Source organism: Rhipicephalus microplus, chromosome 6 (assembly GCF_043290135.1).
Source record: "Rhipicephalus microplus isolate Deutch F79 chromosome 6, USDA_Rmic, whole genome shotgun sequence".
In the NCBI taxonomy this organism is placed as follows: domain Eukaryota; kingdom Metazoa; phylum Arthropoda; class Arachnida; order Ixodida; family Ixodidae; genus Rhipicephalus; species Rhipicephalus microplus.
This window is the reverse complement of record NC_134705.1, coordinates 145,202,725-145,222,866: the sequence shown is the minus strand read 5'-3', so window position 1 is coordinate 145,222,866 and position 20,142 is coordinate 145,202,725. Positions and strand designations below refer to the sequence as shown.

Genomic DNA, 20,142 nt, shown 5'->3' with positions numbered 1-20,142 from the left:
CCCTGCCCTCAAAACAGCAGCAGCAGGTAAGAGCATGCCTAGCAGCGGCGAAGCACAAAAGCACCAAAGGAATGAAATATGACTCTGAATGGGTGCTTGAGTGTGCAGTCATGTGCATGAAGAGTCCACGGCTCTATGAGCACATAAGAAAGCATAAGATCATGGTTCTTCCATCGCGTACGTGTCTTCGGCGCTACTTGAAGAAGTTCAGAAGTGGCTTTGGCCTCAGCAGCAAAGTTTTTGCTGCTGTAAAAGAAAAAACAAAGTCGATGGACCCGTTTCAGTGCCACGGCGGCCTACTCATCGATGAAATGAAGCTATCGGAAAACTTGAGTCTTGCTTCGGATGGCAGCATTGAAGGCTTCGTTGACCTCGGGAAATTCACACCTGAAGCCGAGCGCTCACTTACATGTGATCATGGACTGGTGGTGATGTTCCAGCCCTTCAGTGGGAAGTGGCATCAGATTATTGGAGTATTTGCCTCGCATAGCAATGTTAAAGCAGAGACTCTAGCCAAAATAATCCTTGAGTGTGTCATACTGTGCGAGAATGCTGGGCTCCACGTGGATTTCGTAACGTGTGATGGAGCTTCATGGAATCGGGCCATGTGGCATTCATTTGGTGTGGTTGGAACGAAGGAAAAAACTGTGTGCAGAAGAAAGCACCCCAGTGACCCCGAGCGTTTCCTTTGCTTTGTATCAGACTTCCCGCATCTCGTCAAACGCGTGAGGAACAGCTTTGTTAGCACAGGCTTTGAGCTTCCAGAAGGGCACGCTGATGTTGACGGTATAGACTGTGCCCGAAACTCTGATGAAAGTCGTAGCACCACGCTCAAGGCAATGCCACACGTCAGTAAGTCCGTGGTTCGGCCTACTGGTTTTGAGGCTATGAGGGTCAACTACGCATTTTTGCTGTTCAGTGATGAAGTCCTCCGTGGCCTTTTTCTCTACAGAGAAGATATTGAAGAGAAACATGGAGACCAATCTCCCACCGTCAACTTTGTAGAAAGGATGCGAAATCTTATTGAGGCCATGACTTCTAGGTGTAGTTCAGGTGCACTCAGGCCCGGTAATGCCCACAAAGCCTGCATTGAAAGCTTCTTGGCTTACTTGGACCTGCGGGAAAAAAAGTGTGAAAAAAAGTCTGAAAAAAAGGGGTCAGCCGGCTTCCTTAGCCAAACCACCGCAGAAGGAATTCACGTCACGCTCTCAAGCACCCTCCTCCTTCTGGAGTACGTGACAACGAAATTGAATTACAAGTACCTCATGACAAGCCGGTTGTGCCAAGATCCGATGGAAAGGGTCTTTGGGATTGTTAGGCAAATGTCTGGGTCTAATGATCACCCCGTCGCCCAGCCAGTTCCTCATTTCCATTAATACTCTGACCTTCCAAAATCTTGCCAAGTCACCGTCACATGCCAATGTGTCTTCAGGAGTGCTAAGGAACCTGATAGACACCGAGGGTGCAATGGGCACCACGTCTCATAGGAGGATCGATGAACTGCTAGACATCGGCAACCTCTGTGAAGCACGTGAAGTCCTCAGCGGGTGTGGGCTTGACCACACTGACATGGTAGTGGAAGCCAGTGACTCAAGGCTCATCTATTACATTGGCGGCTATGTGGCAAGGAAAAACATCGCAACCACAAAGTGCACCGACTGCTGTGCACAGCTCCTGCGACAGAACAATGGGTCACTGCCAGCCGCAGCATGCCTCACCAATGTAGTGAACAGGGGTGGCCTGCTGCATCCATCAGCCAAGCTGAATGACCTGGTGACTTCGCTTGAGAACGCATTCACACGTTGCTTCAGCATCAAGGAGATCAAAAGTGACAGTATCCTGGACTTGATCTCATTTTTGCAGTTGGCTAAGTTGACCGTCGTGGGCTGCACCATATGTGAATCTCGCATTCATAAGTACACACCTGACTACTAGGCGGCGTATCATTAGCACCAAATTTAAGATTTATTGCATGCCTTAAATCATAACCGCCCTTCCCCCCCTCCCACCCAAAAAATAAAAACAAATGTGTGATCAGGTACCTCGGTAGTGGCAGAGGCGGCCAAGCGGCTAGCACTGGCATCAAAAGGAACTTCCAGATTAGGCTGCTGTACTTCCGTTCCCGGAGAAATCATGGGTTGTCGGCCGGTAAATAATAATGCCCTAAACAGTAAACACAAGGAAATGTCAAGCGGCGGGTGTCCCGTGTAAATTGCGTGGAAAGAAGTGATCAATCAAATGTTGGGCACGTTTAGAGCGGTCGCGAAAGCCGTCGGCATCGAAAGTCCCCGCGTCAAAAAAAGCGATCGGCGCTCACAAACGTGTGTCCAAAACAACTGCGCATTTGGGTATAAACTCAATTGAAAGGTCTGGAATAAAACTTCTGGCTCAACCATTCAGCTCATTTGAATACTTGGGTAGTAGCGCGCGAGAGGCGAGCCGGATATAAACCAATGTGATTGCTCCTGTACTATTCAGTCGTGTTTCATTTCGTTCACCTTCCTCCCCCTATTAGCGGCCCTACCAGAATATAAAGCTCACCTACAGCATAAACATAATCGCCCTTTGGCCGGGCCCAAATACAAACATGTTGTCGAGCAGATCAAGCAGTAGCTGCTCGCATCAAGAGCATGGAGCATAAGCATTGTCTTTCAACACTTGCAAGCTATAGCTCGCAAGTACCGCTTCGAGGCATCGTAAGTATGCATATAATTGGGCTATGAGACAATTATTGACACAATGCGTTATCGCGCAGTGTGAGAACACTTTTAATGCGCTGCTGTTTATAAGGTGGGCCCGCACTTCCAAGTAAACTACGCATGCGTTCCAAAGTAAACAGCTCTCATTCGTCGTCGACACTGGATCCCGTTTCAACTTATTTATCTGGTGGCATTGATGCGTTCAGAGACGTTTAAAAAAAGGTAACAGGAAGAACAGCACGCACATAATCGCGTCTGCATACAAGCGCAGCAGTGGCGGCGGCTTGTGGCTGCCATACGACAGGTGGCGCCTCTAGCGACAGATTTTGTCCCTATATCAACCTTCGGGCGGAGTTTCGTGACCAGGAAAGCATTGAAGGACTCTGGCACAGCCTACAGATTTAAAATTGCAAGTAGGTGCCCCTGCGTAAAAGACTGCTCCTTTCTGATAGAAAGTTAAAAAATATGATGTAAAGATAGGAGATGATGGTTATTTTATTTCTTAACCAGGCAAGGGGGTTACTATAGTAACGTGCAATCCACCATATATTGTTGCCAAAGAAATCATTGTTTTTTTCTATGTCTGGACTAAGAGGAAAGCTGTTCTAGTAAAATATTGCTACCTGTAGGCTGCCACAAACCATAGTGCGAATGCGCGTGTGCGCCCGACGAAGAAGATGAGGCTCGCTGGCTGCTCGAGCTCGGAGCCAGACTGGCCAGTGCTGCAACCGCTCTTGCAAATATATTTTTCGAATATATTCGCAATACTTTGTCTCGTTACTCACGTAACATATTTGGTGGAGGTGCTGGGTATGGCAAGCAGCAGAGATGGGCCGTCTGGATGGAAGTTATGCCGGTATAATGTGCCATTCTGGAGTACGAACGAGCGATAGGATCGGTTCGATGGGGAGGAGTCGAGGCGCTCAATGATAGCTCGTAGGGCTGCATCACGGCGTTGCTCGTCGGCTATGTGGTTCAGTTGAGAAACGGAGCACACGCAGGCGTCGTTGTCAGGTATGGTGGCCGATGGGTCAACTGGATAGCGAGAAAGGCAATCGGCGTCCTGGTGCAGGCGTCCAGACTTGTATATCACAGAAAAGGTGTATTCTTGCAGTCGCAGAGCCCAGCGACCAAGTCGACCTGTAGGATCTCTTAAGGATGAAAGCCAGCAGAGCGCGTGGTGGTCGGTGACGACGGAAAAGTGAGTGCCATATAAATATGGACGGAATTTTGAGACCGCCCAGACAAGAGCAAGGCATTCTCGCTCTGTGATCGAATAGTTACGCTCTGCAGGTGTAAGGAGGCGGCTAGCATACGCGATAACGCGGTCGTGTCCCTGTTGGCATTGGGCGAGAACGGCTCCGATACCGTGACCACTGGCATCAGTTCGGACCTCAGTTCGGGCAGATGGGTCAAAGTGGGCGAGGATAGGGGGCGTCGTCAAAAGTGTTATGAGGTGAGAGAAGGCGGCAGCTTGAGTGGACCCCCACGAAAATGGAACGCCTTTCTTCAAAAGATCGGTAAGTGGTTGGGCGATTGCCGCAAAATCTTTCACGAACCGCCTAAAGTAGGAGCAAAGTCCCACAAAGCTCCGGACATCTTTGGCGGATTGGGGTACTGGGAAATTCGTGACGGCACGAATTTTCTCAGGGTCCGGTCTCACACCAGAAGCATCGACAAGGTGGCCCAGCACGGTAATCTGTCGGCGGCCGAAGTGACACTTCGAGGAGTTCAACTGGAGGCCAGCTTTGCGGAAGACGTCGAGAATGGCCGACAGATGCTCAAGGTGGGTCTCAAACGTAGGTGCAAATACGAGGACGTCGTCTAGGTAACACAGGCATGTTGACCATTTGAACCCGTGTAGCAGAGAGTCCATCATACGTTCGAACGTGGCGGGGGCATTGCATAGGCCGAAGGGCATAACCTTGAATTGGTATAGGCCATCTGGAGTGATGAAGGCGGTCTTTTCTTGGTCTTTCTCGTCTACGGCAATCTGCCAATAACCAGAACGAAGGTCGATGGATGAAAAGTAGCGTGCGCCGTGGAGACAATCGAGGGCGTCATCAATACGTGGTAAAGGATACACGTCCTTTTTGGTGATTCGATTTAGATGCCGGTAATCGATGCAAAAACGCCATGTGTTGTCCTTCTTTTTAACCAGGACGACGGGTGACGCCCATGGGCTTGATGAGGGCTCAATAATGCCTTTAGTTAACATCTTATTCACTTCAGCTTGAATAATCTGGCGCTCCGACGCGGACACGCGATACGGTCGACGGTGAATGGGAGCAGCATCACCGGTGTTGATGCGGTGCTTTACAAGAGAAGTTTGGCCGAGTGGGCGGTCGTCAAGGTCGAAGATGTCACGGTAGGAAGCTAGAAGGCGTGCGAGAGCGGCTGATTGCGCTGGGGGAAGGTCAGGGTCGATCATGGGACGTATTGACATGTCGAGGCATGTGGCATCGAGTGGGCGACAAGGAAAATTGGGGCATGCGTCGGCTGCGAAAGTGGTGACGTGATCATCGGCTAAGGACCGCAACGTGGCAATTAGGATGCCTTCAGGGAGGACTTGCTTTGTGAAGCCGAAATTTATGACGGGTAGACGGGTCCGGTTGGAGGCTACAGTTACGATGCAGTGAGGGACGGTGACGTCACGTGCCAGTAGGACATCAGGAATCGGCGTGACGATGTAATTCCCATCCAATACGGGTGAGGTCGTGGCGAATTCGGTGAATGTGAGGGCTTTAGGCGGTAAGCGGAGGAAGTCTGTGGCAGAAAGGCCGTGTTGAGGTTCAGGGTGAATATCCGGCTGAAGAGGAAGGTCTAAGCAAAGAGTACCAGCGGAACAGTCGATCAGAGCAGAATGGGTCGACAGGAAGTCCATCCCTAAGATGAGGTCATGAGGACAGTTCTGGAGCACCGTGAATAGAACAGGGATGTAACGGTCGGCGATGCGTATGCGAGCCGTACACATGCCAATGACAGGAACAGTGCCGCCATCGGCCACACGTACAGCTTCGGTAGCAGGGGGCGTGAGTACTTTTCTTAAGCGGCGACAAAGATGAACGCTGATTATGGATACATGAGCGCCAGTATCGACTAGTGCCGACAGAGAAATACCGTCCACGTGTACATCGACAAGATTTTTGTTCGTATGAAGCGTCAATGGAGGGTTTGGTTCAGACAGGGATGATGCAGCCCTACCTCCAGGGGCTGCACTGTCTAGTTTTCCGTCGGGTACGATGAAAAGTTAGGCGGCGAGTGATGGCGGCGTGGCTGGGGCGACGGGGAACGACGGCGTTGAGGGGACGGAGAACGAGCAGGAAGGCGGCTGTTAGACGTGTCGAAAGCAGGGGCGGTACGGCTGGACGAATACCGGCGAAGATCTTCATATGGTCTATAAGGTGCGAAAAACTGGCTCCTATGTGGCGGCGTCCAGGAGGCACGGCAGTAGCGGGAGACATGTCCAACGCGGTGGCACCGGAAGCAGATCGGTTTGTCGTCAGGAGTTCGCCATTCCGCCGGGTTGCGAGATCGTGGAGCAACAAATGGGTCACGTCGAGGTGCATTAATGGGAATTGGTCTGGAGGAGGGGCAAGAGATGGGGCAAGCATCAGGGAACCCGCGGTTGGCGAATTCTTGTCGTACGACCGCCTGAATAACGGAGATCGCGGGGGTTGTCGGTATCGTATGTTCGAAAGAAGTGGGCTGAAGCGGCGCTGGACTTGCTGCTTCAAGTTCCCGTCGAACGATACGCGTTACACTCTGCTCAAAGGGCGGTGTGACGGTAGAATCGGAGCAGGTGGACGTAGCCGCCGTGTTTGGCAACCGAGAAAAAGGAGGGCGCACCCGACGGCTTTTTGCTGTTTCGAAACGGCGGCATTCTTGAATTACACGGTCGATGGTCGAGACGTTAGTGTACACCAGCAAATTGAAGGCGTCGTCCGCGATCCCCTTCAAAACGTGTCCAACCTTTTCAGCCTCAGACATCGCCTCGTCCACTTTTCGGCAAAGAGCGAGAACTTCTTGGATGTATGACACATACGATTCAGTTGGCGACTGGACACGGGTAGCCAGCTCCTGTCGTGCAGCTGCGTGGCGACCGGTCGGGTCCCCAAAGATGTCACGTAGCTTCTCCTTGAACGTGTCCCAGCTGGTGAGTTCGGACTCATTTGTCTCGTACCAGACACGCGGGGTTCCGTCCAAGTAGAAGAGAACATTAGCGAGCATCATGGTAGGGTCCCAACGGTGAGTTTGACTGACCCGTTCATAAAGGCGAAGCCATTTGTCGACGTCGAGGCCAGGTTGCGCAGAAAATGTCCCGGGATCACGTGGTGTTTGGACGGCGACAAAGGTTGTCGGAGAAGCCGCAGATGATGAAGCGGACGCGTTGTCACTGGAAGCCATGGCGGGAAGCTGGAGGATGCGGCCACTGCGGAGCTGCGTGGTGAGGACGGGGATCGTTCCACCTCCACCAAATATGTTACGTGAGTAACACGAACTCACGTAACAATATGACCTAGAGTACCTAAGCTCCAGTCTTACGAAAATGCACAGCTTGTGGGAGTGCTGACACCCCCTACAAAGTTGTTTGCATAAGCCGCATATAGGGGTCACAACTATTAAGCGGTAGGTGGCGTTGTGCTTGTGAGCATATGCCGGAGAAGCTATTGGCGACACTCAGGCATCTCTATGCCAACAGTAGTATCATTGCCCAACTTGCCAATGTGAAGAGTGAGCCGGTAAGCATCTGCAGGGGTCCTCGGCAGGGATGTCCACTTTCACCGATTATTTACCTCCTATACGTGTCAGGCGTGGAACGAGCACTGCTCCAGTCCAGTATTGGATTCCGCCTGAAGTATAGCACAAGCGGAATCAATGAAAATCGACAGCTGCCTGGCTTGGCTTTTGCGGATGACATGATAATAATGGCTGAGAGCAAAGCAGAGCTGCAGGCACTCCTGGACATCTGTGCCCCACAAATGACTTCGCTGGGCTTACGCTTCAACACCAAAAAAATCAGGATTGTGCCATTTGCTGGCGACACTGCTGAAGCTGTAGATCTCAAGCTGGGAAGTGAGAACATCGCCATGAAGACTACATATAAGTACTTGGGCATGCTGCTCTGTTCTGAGGCCAGTATACATATTCATCAGGAAGCGGCATATCCGCCAAGCCTCACTGCGTGCTCAGTGCATTCTTCAGTGCCACATCTTGTAAGGGTGCGACCGCTTCAGCTTCATCATGGTGCGGGACATATGGAAACTGGTGCATGTTCCTTGCCTCACATTTGCGATGCAATATCTGCACGACAGCGGTCACCAGAGAATGGCTGGAGCGGCGGCAACAAGGAGTTGGCCGCACAGTGCTTGCTTGCCATGGAAGAGTGACAAACGAGGCAGTCCAGGAGGACCTCGGCTGGTCTGGTTTTGAAGCTCACGAGGCGTCCAGCAAGTTAGTGTTCAGCTGTCACCTTCAATTTATGTGCCGAGAGCGCTGGGCAAGGCAGGTATTCAAATACCTTGCGGCAACGTGTATGCCTATAACTTGGGATGAACCGGGTGTACGAACTAGAAAAGAAGTACGTATTATTCACAGAGCCGGTACAGGCAGAAACTGTAAGACGTCAGGCGTTAGCAACACCGCCTTGTTTGTCATCTTATTGTGTGTTGTAGAATATTGTGTACGGATGTTATAGCGTGTGGATCACAATTGATGTTATAATAATTCAGCTGAATATATCGTCATTCTAATGTAGTTAAAGAAATGTGCATTCCTTGGTTTGTTCCGACCGCGTCTGCTGTGTCCACTCATTCCAACAGCGTGGTGGCGCTCCCCACATCGAGACCACACACTGGCTGCCCAACAGTGGAGCTCTTGGAGCATCGGATGACAGTTTTCGCGGTTCGTTACAAGCCTTTTTTGAACCGGGGAAAAGTAGGCCTAGGAGGGGACTTTCATTGCTAGCGTCGGCAGTAAGCTTTGTTGAGAGCTAGGAGATCGGTTGTTTTGACGAGTTTGAACTTGTCAGCACGTTGAGTTTTTTTTTTCTGCTTGGAAATGGTTTTCTTTTCTGTTATTGTTGGTTTTAAAGAATGTTGATCAGTTCGGAGAAGAGCCATGCAGTCTGCATTTCAGGGTAAGCAAAGTTTAGAGCACGTGCATTGTAGGCCAGGCCCAAAGCGAGTGTTGTATTCTCTTTCGGTTTCGCTTCTGTTCTTTCATCCCTAGGGGGCGCATTCACTCATTGTTATATAAACCATGTACATCTTCAATAAAAGTGGTTCTTGTTCCGTACATCGTCACAGCTAGGCCGTTGACGCCTTTCCCATAAACACTACATTGGCGACGAGGATGCCGTGAAGGTACCCCAAGCAGCTGCGCCCGTCCATGACTGGCCAACCATGAGCTTCCCCGGTCTCACTCCACTACCGTTCTTCCTTGCAACGCCCATTCGGCCGCCACTACCATGGCAGCAGTGGGAGCAGATGTTCAACCTGTACTTGGTAGCTTCTGTGGCCTCCGAGTTCGTGCCAGGACGATGCAAGGCTATTCTCTTACATTGTTTGGGGGCGGAGGGCCAGCGTATTTGCCAGACCTTACCTGCAGGGTCGACCGCCGCAGCGCTGGCACTGCCAAGCGCCGCAGCCACCGCCGTTAAGGACGGAGACTAGTCTGCCGCAGCCACTTCTGACGAGTATGACGCTGAAGTGGTGGCACTACAGAACTTGCCGTGAGCACGGCAAGTTATTTTTTCATCCACTTCTCTTTATGGTTCTAATAACTTCCCCTATACATTCCTTGGCATTATTGCCTGTTAGATCTCAATATACATACATTCATATATATATATATGATGATGACGATATATATGACGATGATGACTGTCAGCCAGAACAGGTGATTATGATTGACTGCTGTCCAGATAAGGATGAAACGCATAATAGACGCCTACAATGTGTGTGTATATATATATATATATATATATAAATATATATATATAAGAGGGTTGCACAGGGGCGTGGCCCACGAGATGGCACCACCGTAGAAGGGGCAGCGTATCCATCTTTGTGGTCTCTCTCCCGGCTGCCGCCGGCAAGCAGTCGCAGAATGTACACTCGTGGCCGTCCGTGCGAGATTCCTAGGCACTGCGCCGTGCTGCAGAAATTAGGTGCCTTTTTCTTCTTGTAACCACTACCACCACCACCGTGCGAAATTCCTGTGGTCATAATGGCGGACTGTGCTGTATTTGGTTGCTACAACCACTCGAGTAAGAAGCCTGACACTGAGAATGCATCTGGTGGCTTTTTTTTTTTTTCCTATACCTAAAGCGATTGTAAACCAATCGAAAAGGTTTGGATGGCTCAACCACACACTACACCGCATGTGCGTTGAACATTTCATTTCCGGTAACTGTTCAGAACCTATGCAACATCATAGAGGTTGTTTACGCATCAGGAGACGAGCGCGCGCACTACGTCCGCGATCACTGCTTATCAGCGGCATCATCCAGGTAGGTGCGGCGTGTTACTGATTTCGGTGTGTTAGTAAGCAGTCAGCGACGCAGTGCAGGAATGCCCGACGCAGTGCAGGAAAGCGACGCAGTGCAGGAATGTTTATCCATGCTTTGACGAGAGAGCGCTGCGTCGCTGACTGTTTAAGAAAATGGTCAGCTAAGTAGTATACAAACGGTGATATTGCATTAACGTCGATCAATTACAATCGAGACCGTATGTGATCTCTAGGTGCACAACTGCCTGACGCGCGTCCTTGGACCCTGCAGCAAAGAGCATTTTTGATAGCAAGCGGCTTGGGCTCAACCACGAACGAACTATGTCAACTGTATCACCTCACATTCTCTTGCTAACGGCGAAGCCCTTTCACGCAAAGAATTCGTGAAGCGACACCACTGCGGTGACAAAAATTATTCGTCCGAGCACTGAGCAAGGGAAACCAATCACGTTTCCGACGACGACGCGGCGGCCGTCTTCGAGGTCGCGAACTCGAAGACGGTCGGACCCATCTGCAAGTCACATAGTTGTTGGAGTCCATCGATTTGTAGGCTTTAAGCTTGTCCCTTGTTGCAAAGCTTGTGCCGCCAACGAGGTGGTCCTTAATGTCCGTGAGCTCGATACGGGAATAACACTTCACATCGCGCACAGCTTCATCGCTGCTGAAGTCGAACGGGCCGATATCCGCCGAAAAGGTGAACCTTATGTTCGTAGCGAAGTTTTGCCGGACCTCGGAAGTCACGCGAGTAAGCACTCAGTCGCATTTCGCCACATTGGTACAGTACGCAGCGGCACGCACACAACCTCTCACTATGGTGGCTAGAAGGGGAGGTGGCGTCAGCGCCCATGCGCCGCCGCAGGGAAAGCGATTCGTCGTTTCATGACAGGCCGCGGTAGCCCGGGGTGGCGCTCCGGCCAGCTCTTCGATGCCCGTCGAAAGCGAAGCGAGGGGGTTGGCGCTGTTTCTTCCGTCGTTTGTTTACCGTTTCGCGCACGTGTTTTTTTGTGCCTTACAGGCTGAGTTCGTCGCTTTTTGTATGACAAGTATGTCGCACAGCGACAAACTTATTTCCAGTCAGTACTGAGTGCGGTGATCTAAAGCGCAATGAGCTCTGGCGTGAAACGGAAAGCGTCGCAGACGCACTGCTTCGTGCCCGGCTGTTCTTCGGGCTACGTCTCTGCGAGGAAGTCCGATCGGCAAGTGTCGCTGTTTTCTGTGCCCAAAGACCCTGAACGCTTCAAAGCCTGGCAGCGAGCAGTGCCACGTGCGGACGAACCACTGGAAGCAACCTCAGTTCTTTGTGAGCTGCATTTCGACGAACAGTACCTCGTGCGGTTTTTCACCCACACTATCAACGGTGAGACAGTGCGAATTCCTCGTGATTGACCTAAGCTTAAAGATAATGCAATCCCCACCGTTTATCCGAACGTCCCTGCGTATTTATCGAAGAAACCGCCCCAGAAAAGAACGTCGAGGACGTCTACGAGGGGCCTATCTGCAAAGATTCCGCGGTGTGAAGGAAGCGCCTCTGTGCACGACAACGCTGCCGACTCCCATGAAGACGGAAGCTTTTCCAACTCTCCAACCGCGCTTGATATCGCGAGTTGTGAACCACCAAGTGCCTATTGGGCGAAGCACAGGATCGCTGTGGCGGACAGTGCTACAGCATTCACAGTTTGTGCCATGAATAACGGTAACCTCGCCTTAGAAAAAGTCGTTCTCTTCACTGCAAACGAGTGCAGTGTTCAAGCGAAAGTTTCCGTTCAAGCCACGGTAGTGAAGAACGTACAGGTCAGTAGCACTGCAATGGCGCAAGAGCTGCTTGCGGAAGCGGATTCTCTGATACGGTGCAAAGGATTCGGCGAAAAGGGCGAGTTCGCTGCTAATCCCAAACGCCAAGAAAAGACCTGTGGTGGGAAGACTTTCAGCATGTCTTGCCCCGGAGTGGCACAAGAACTAGGCAAAGCCTGCCCACAGTGTAGATACCTAAAGAAGCTACTGCTCAACCAGGCCTCCTACAAACGAAGGAAGGTACATGCTTGCACCCGGCCCCTTTCATACAAGCTGAAGATTCGGAGCATGCAACTGAAGAGGACGAAATCGAAAATTCTGAGAGTGAAGTTGAACATCGAGAAACTAAAAAGGAAAAATGCAAGCAAAGATTCCTCGGTGTTTGTGGATGCCATCAAATCCCTGCCCTCAAAACAGCAGCAGCAGGTAAGAGCATGCCTAGCAGCGGCGAAGCGCAAAAGCACCAAAGGAATGAAATATGACTCTGAATGGGTGCTTGAGTGTGCAGTCATGTGCATGAAGAGTCCACGGCTCTATGAGCACATAAGAAAGCACAAGATCATGGTTCTTCCATCGCGTACGTGTCTTCGGCGCTACTTGAAGAAGTTCAGAAGTGGCTTTGGCCTCAGCAGCAAAGTTTTTGCTGCTGTAAAAGAAAAAACAAAGTCGATGGACCCGTTTCAGTGCCACGGCGGCCTACTCATCGATGAAATGAAGCTATCGGAAAACTTGAGTCTTGCTTCGGATGGCAGCATTGAAGGCTTCGTTGACCTCGGGAAATTCACACCTGAAGCCGAGCGCTCACTTACATGTGATCATGGACTGGTGGTGATGTTCCAGCCCTTCAGTGGGAAGTGGCATCAGATTATTGGAGTATTTGCCTCGCATAGCAATGTTAAAGCAGAGACTCTAGCCAAAATAATCCTTGAGTGTGTCATACTGTGCGAGAATGCTGGGCTCCACGTGGATTTCGTAACGTGTGATGGAGCTTCATGGAATCGGGCCATGTGGCATTCATTTGGTGTGGTTGGAACGAAGGAAAAAACTGTGTGCAGAAGAAAGCACCCCAGTGACCCCGAGCGTTTCCTTTGCTTTGTATCAGACTTCCCGCATCTCGTCAAATGCGTGAGGAACAGCTTTGTTAGCACAGGCTTTGAGCTTCCAGAAGGGCACGCTGATGTTGACGGTATAGACTGTGCCCGAAACTCTGATGAAAGTCGTAGCACCACGCTCAAGGCAATGCCACACGTCAGTAAGTCCGTGGTTCGGCCTACTGGTTTTGAGGCTATGAGGGTCAACTACGCATTTTTGCTGTTCAGTGATGAAGTCCTCCGTGGCCTTTTTCTCTACAGAGAAGATATTGAAGAGAAACATGGAGACCAATCTCCCACCGTCAACTTTGTAGAAAGGATGCGAAATCTTATTGAGGCCATGACTTCTAGGTGTAGTTCAGGTGCACTCAGGCCCGGTAATGCCCACAAAGCCTGCATTGAAAGCTTCTTGGCTTACTTGGACCTGCGGGAAAAAAAGTGTGAAAAAAAGTCTGAAAAAAAGGGGTCAGCCGGCTTCCTTAGCCAAACCACCGCAGAAGGAATTCACGTCACGCTCTCAAGCACCCTCCTCCTTCTGGAGTACGTGACAACGAAATTGAATTACAAGTACCTCATGACAAGCCGGTTGTGCCAAGATCCGATGGAAAGGGTCTTTGGGATTGTTAGGCAAATGTCTGGGTCTAATGATCACCCCGTCGCCCAGCCAGTTCCTCATTTCCATTAATACTCTGACCTTCCAAAATCTTGCCAAGTCACCGTCACATGCCAATGTGTCTTCAGGAGTGCTAAGGAACCTGATAGACACCGAGGGTGCAATGGGCACCACGTCTCATAGGAGGAGAGATTTGGGACGCGCGCGGAGGTGAGCGGTCGCATGTGACTTTGGCTCCTGCAAATTTTCCTCTTGTGGCTAACTGATCACTCCAAACGCCCCGAATACTTGACTGGACCTATATGTGAGTGTTACCGACGCTTCCTGTGATACTTTTTCCATACTAAGACGTTTTTTACGCAAGCCGCAGCCCTTTTAGGGCTGTCGGCTAGCAGTATCGCTGCTAGGCCTACCTCTCCCTAGCATGAGCGCTGGAACAGGGCGCGACGCAGCCGGCGTCGATGGTGCGCGTTCCTGGCGCGCGATCCACGAGAGCCTCTCAAGACAACGCCAGCATCCTTCGTCACCACCAAGCCATGCAGTGGCTCAGGAGCGCCAATCAAGAGCAGCACCGAAGCCCCCACCACTGCCGCGCAGTGATTACAAAATCATATTAAGAGTCCGTGGAGGTTTAAACTGTGCTGTGATACATCCATGCGTCCTCAGACAAATAATCCTCAAGGCGGCGGGTCTCCCAATCTCTGACCGCACCAGTTCTGACCAAATACGCGTCAACTCCATCAACCATACCGTTCTGATTAGCACACCAGACCTGGATCGTGCCGACCTCTACCATGGCATACGGCTCTTGAACTTCAACGGCACCCCTCATGAAGTCGCCACCCATGTCGCTGATCCCGTCGATACCTGCAGAGGAACCGTTCTCCTGCCTTCCGATTACTCGGAAGACGAAATCATCTCGACCCTCCGCCGATGCAACCCAAAGCTGACTATCGGAGGTGCACGACGCCTGGGCAGCACTGAAACCATTCTAATCATATTCCAAGGCAAAATCGTTCCTTACTACGTCCACTACGACGGCTGTGCACTTCGATGTCGTCCCTTCAGGCAAAAGGTTGAAGCCTGCACACGGTGCCGTCAGATTGGTCATCGCCAAGACGTCTGCACCAACACCAGTGACACACTTTGTCCCAAATGTGGACTAAAAGATGCACCTATGGACCACGAGTGTGACCATGTTTGTGTTGTGTGCAATGGAAACCATGAAACAGGTTCATCGCTGTGTAGACAACGATTTAAGCCGCGCCCTACACGGTCCATGGAAAAGCAAGACCCACTCATCCACCGATCTCCTAGTCGCGAACAAACTCACGGTTCAAGCCAGCGGAAAAGTCGAAGCAAAAGCAAGGAACGCGGGCGGAAAAGTCGAAGCAAAAGCAAGGAACGCGGGCGACGCTCCAGTGCCAGCAAAAGTAAAGATCGCGGTCGTCGCTCCGATTCAACGACGCAAGACGACGCCTGGCCAGGCCTATCACCAAGCCCTGCTCTCAACAACTCTTCGGTCAACTCACACCAGGTAGGCTGGGCTAAGTCAGCCTCTTCTAGCTGCTCCTCAAATCACACCAGTAACAACGACTCCACCCTCTTTAAAGAAAATGCAACCCTAAAAGCTGAAATTCAGAGGCTTAAATTACAACTCGAGTCTTTTCACTTATCCGCTACTACCACTCAAATTGATTCTCGTCCTCCTTCCGCATCAACCACCCAAGCCCCTCCCTCTCATTCCGCCTCTTCCATGTGCCATTCATCAGCCCCACCTGAACCCTCTGCACATTTGCCCATGGACACTAGCCCCTGTGCTCAACGCGAACCACTTCTCCCTCCCCCCAGCAAACGTAAAACTCCGAGCACTCCACGATCAGAAGAATCCCTGGAGGAGACAGTTTTAAATTATAATGACAGAATAACCGCATTAGAAACTAAATTTCATAATATACTCACCGCAGTTGAAAAACTCAGTGCAGATTACGCAGCCAAACATGAAGCACTCGCCAAATTTATGGACCTTGTGCAAGCTCATATCCAACAAACTACAAGTTGGATAGCTGAAGTTAGTGCCAATAATCCTAGCATAGCACCACTTTCCACCTCAGCACCAGCTTCGCTTAACAATGGCCAATAACCCGACTCGCTCCGAGCTTCAGGTTTGGCAATGGAACTGTAGGGGGTTCCGAAAAAAGAAAGCACATCTGCAACAGTTCCTTGCCTCCCGTTCTAATCTACCCGAAGTCATTGCCCTCCAAGAAACTCACGGGCCAGTCAGCTTCCCAGGTTATAATGTCCACCAAACTAAAAAGCTGTCCCGGCCTGATACGGCAATTCTTACTCAAAAACACCTCACTGCAAATCACTCCCACTTCGACGGCGTCGATATAGAGCATGATTTTTTGGAGATTATTCCTCATAAGAATAACACATCTGCTCTTTACCTTCTGAATGTCTACAGCCGCCCTCGAGACAAACATCACCGCTTTGACTCCCTTTTTACTCAAGCCATTTCCGCTGCCAAAGACCATCCCCTTTTAATTCTTGGTGATTTCAATGCACCCAACCCGTTGTGGGGTCACACTGTTTCTACTCCTAAGGGCAGAGCCCTGTGGATACACATACAAGACCACAGACTCACGCTACATAATGACGTCGATGCACCAACCAGGCTAGGAAACAGCGTATCGAGAGATACCTCTCCCGATCTTACCCTTACACGCAGAATTCAGCACGTTACATGGAGCAACTTGCAAGTTAATCTCGGTAGTGATCACTACATCATTACTACTACAGTACATTTCAAGCACAAACCCTTCGCACCTAAGCCAATCAGTCACACCAATTGGGACAAATTTCGAGAGGCCCGCCAGATATCAGCTCCCAGAAACATCCAAGACATCTCAGAATGGGTGAAGCAACTTCACTCAGATGCTGGGGTGCATACTACAACTTTGCCCCCCGAAACCCCCCTCACCACGGTTGATGCCAAGCTTTTACATATGTGGGAAGCCAAACAGTCTCTCTTGAAGAGATGGAAAAAAGGACGGCACAACCGAAAGCTAAAACTCCGAATAGCCAAGCTTGACCTGCAGATCCAGGAGTACGCCACACAACTGGCCTGCCAGCAATGGGGCCAGGTGTGTGACAGCATGCAAGGAAACCTTGACAGCAAACGCACATGGCAACTACTGCGCCACCTCTTAGACCCTACCACATCACGCACACATCAAAACCAGAGCATAAAGAAACTTGTATATGCTCACAAAAACGATCTAAACGGACTCTTCGACGACCTCCGCGATAAACATCTGCCTCCTGCTCAGAAGTATAACACACCAAAGTACACTGGAAAGCCCAACGAGTTATTGAGCGCCGCTATCACGGAAGCAGAGGTTCGGCATGCTATGGCCACTCTGCGCACAACGTCAGCACCAGGCCCAGACCACATTAACAACAAAGTACTTCGCAATCTGGACGACAACTCCGTCACGGCAATCACAGATTATTTCAATCACTGCTTTGACACTGGCACCCTTCCAAGTTCCTGGAAGGATGCCAGGGTAATTTTCATTCCAAAGCAAAACAAACCAGTGAACACTTCCAATCTCAGGCCTATTTCACTAACTTCTTGTCTTGGTAAAACGCTTGAACACGTTATACTCAACCGTCTGAATAAATACATGGAAGACAACAATGTTTATCCACCAGAAATGGTGGGTTTTCGAAAATCTCTGTCATGTCAAGATGTCATGCTTCGACTGAAGCATGATATCATTACACCCAACAGCAGCCTAGATACGCAAGCAATCTTGAGTCTGGACATCCATGGAGCTTTCAACAACGTTGCTCATTCCGCCATCCTCCGCGAGCTTAATCTCATAGGGGTTGGCGCAAAGACATATAACTATATAGCTACTTTTTTAGCCAACCGTACCGCAACCATACACATAGGCGCAGATCAATCTCAGTCTTACGCTTTGGGAAGTTACGGCACGCCCCAAGGGTCTGTGCTGTCACCGTTTCTTTTTAATGTCTCTATGATGCCGTTGGCGCAAGCATTGAGATCTATCCCTGACCTCAAGTTTTCACTCTACGCCGACGACATCACTCTTTGGATGACTGGCGGCTCCGATGGAGAGATTCAAGACACCCTGCAAGCTGCGGCAAATACGGTTGTGGCACTTACAGGGTCTATGAATCTTTCATGTTCCCCACAGAAATCTCAGCTACTTCTCCTACCATCTCACAGAGGGGGCGAAAAACACATATCCAATATACAGGTAATTCTAGATGACGTACCAGTTACTCGAGTGGATAGGATCCGCGTGCTCGGTTTACACATTCAAAGCAATCGGCTCAACACATACACACTAAAGACACTTCACACCACCGTTGATCATACCTTGCGACTTTTGGGTCGGGTCAGTAATAAACATGGCGGACTAAAGGAGGCCGAACTCCTCCGCTTGGTCCAAGCCTTCGTTATCAGTAAAATAACTTTTACAACGCCTTACCTACACTTTCTTAAATCAGAATCCGACCAGATAGACATCCTTTTACGCAAAGCGTATAAGTTCGCTTTAGGGGTGCCTATACGGACCTCCACTGAAAGGCTTATGCGTACTGGCACCTTCAACACCCTTGCTGAACTAGGGGAAGCCCATATTGCATCTCAGTATAACAGACTTTCTAACACCGTGACAGGCCGACACATTCTACAAACCCTTTCTGTCACTCCGGCATCCATCACTAAGGTCAAGTACACCATTCCACACCACATACACGAGAACCTATACATTCCACCACTTCCAAAAAACATGCACCCTGAGCACCAGAAACAGCGCAGGATGCAGCGCGCGAGGGCCCTCAAAAAACAATTCTCCTCCTCCAATGATGTGCTCTATGTTGACGCCGCCGATTACGGAAACAGGCATCATTATGCAATATCGGTAATCAACTCTCACGGCCAGGTCGCTGCGGCCGCCTCCGTTCTTGCTTCTTCTTCGGAGGAAGCGGAAGAGGCGGCCATAGCCCTGGCCCTGACAATACCTAGTTCATCCGTTATAATCAGTGACTCCAAAACAGCTATATATAATTTCGGAGCGGGCAGGGTTTCTAAGCCAGCCCTTTCCCTACTTTTGCATCATCCCCTTGATCGACTTGTAGCACTAATCTGGACTCCCGCGCATGCGGGCCTTGCCGGAAACGAGGCGGCTCATGCGAGTGCCCGAGGATTCACAGTCCGGGCACACGCATCCGATGTGTCGCAATTCGCTACGAATGAGGCGCCATTTACAGCGCGGGATCGCCTTATTTCATTCCACGATATTTGCACACACTACCGTTTAGAGCGATTAACCTTCCCGCCACTCACGCGCAAATCTTCACGCAGGTGCGAAATTCTGTGGCGACAGCTGCAGACTCGCACCTTTCTTTCGCCTTACCTCCTACACCGCATTCATCCATCCTGTTATCCTTCCCCCTCATGTAAATTTTGTGCCTCCTCCACAGCAGACTTGAACCACATCATGTGGCGCTGCCCTAAGCACCCTCTTCCCCCATTCCTGAAACGCCTAATTTCTAGTGAGGAGCAGTGGGAGGCTGCCTTGCGCAGCTCGAGGCCCGCTATCCAGGAGGCCATCCTGGAGTGGGCTGAGAGGGTAGAGGAGGACTACTTCAAGTAGTTCATCCCCACCACACCCTTTCCTGTTGCCCCCTTCCCTTTAACAAGGGATAAATAAAGTTGTTCATTCATTCATTCATTCATAGGAGGATCGATGAACTGCTAGACATCGGCAACCTCTGTGAAGCACGTGAAGTCCTCAGCGGGTGTGGGCTTGACCACACTGACATGGTAGTGGAAGCCAGTGACTCAAGGCTCATCTATTACATTGGCGGCTATGTGGCAAGGAAAAACATCGCAACCACAAAGTGCACCGACTGCTGTGCACAGCTCCTGCGACAGAACAATGGGTCACTGCCAGCCGCAGCATGCCTCACCAATGTAGTGAACAGGGGTGGCCTGCTGCATCCATCAGCCAAGCTGAATGACCTGGTGACTTCGCTTGAGAACGCATTCACACGTTGCTTCAGCATCAAGGAGATCAAAAGTGACAGTATCCTGGACTTGATCTCATTTTTGCAGTTGGCTAAGTTGACCGTCGTGGGCTGCCCCAACCACAACACGGAACTCACAAACAAGGTCATCAAATTCTACGTCCTCACCAGGCTGAATTTTCTTGTGAAAACTCAGAATGCCAGCCAAGGTGACAACGTAAGAAGATGAAGATGCTAAAATTAAGAAGAGTGCTGTGAATTGAGTGGATTAGTTGCTTTTCCTCACTCTACTTTCAATGCAGCCTTTGTATGAGTTGTGTAAATATTGTTACGGTGCATCATCGACAGGAGCAAGCGTGGCACTTAGCGA

At 50.5% G+C, this 20,142-nt stretch overlaps 1 protein-coding gene and 1 long non-coding RNA gene across 2 annotated transcripts in view; one reads left to right on the top strand and one right to left on the bottom strand.

Moving 5' to 3' along the window:
• Positions 1-20,142, bottom strand: part of LOC142764980 (uncharacterized) — a 52,820-nt gene that overhangs the window by 9,651 nt on the left and 23,027 nt on the right. The window lies entirely within an intron of this gene.
• Positions 11,594-20,001, top strand: LOC142765140 (uncharacterized). The gene is made up of 4 exons (XM_075865712.1): positions 11,594-13,558; positions 14,373-14,904; positions 16,808-16,896; positions 19,485-20,001. The coding sequence occupies exons 1-4, from the start codon at positions 11,895-11,897 to the stop codon at positions 19,999-20,001; spliced, it is 2,802 nt and encodes a 933-aa protein (XP_075721827.1). The 5' UTR covers positions 11,594-11,894.

Excerpts from the sequence above, each read along its gene's own strand:
- LOC142765140 (XM_075865712.1), top strand. The coding sequence starts at position 11,895 with ATGAATAACGGTAACCTCGCCTTAGAAAAAGTCGTTCTCTTCACTGCA. Across the intron at positions 13,559-14,372 it reads AAAAAGTCTGAAAAAAAGGG|ACAAATAATCCTCAAGGCGG; the intron begins GTCAGCCGGCTT and ends ATGCGTCCTCAG. Across the intron at positions 14,905-16,807 it reads TGGACCACGAGTGTGACCAT|ATCCAGGAGTACGCCACACA; the intron begins GTTTGTGTTGTG and ends CTTGACCTGCAG.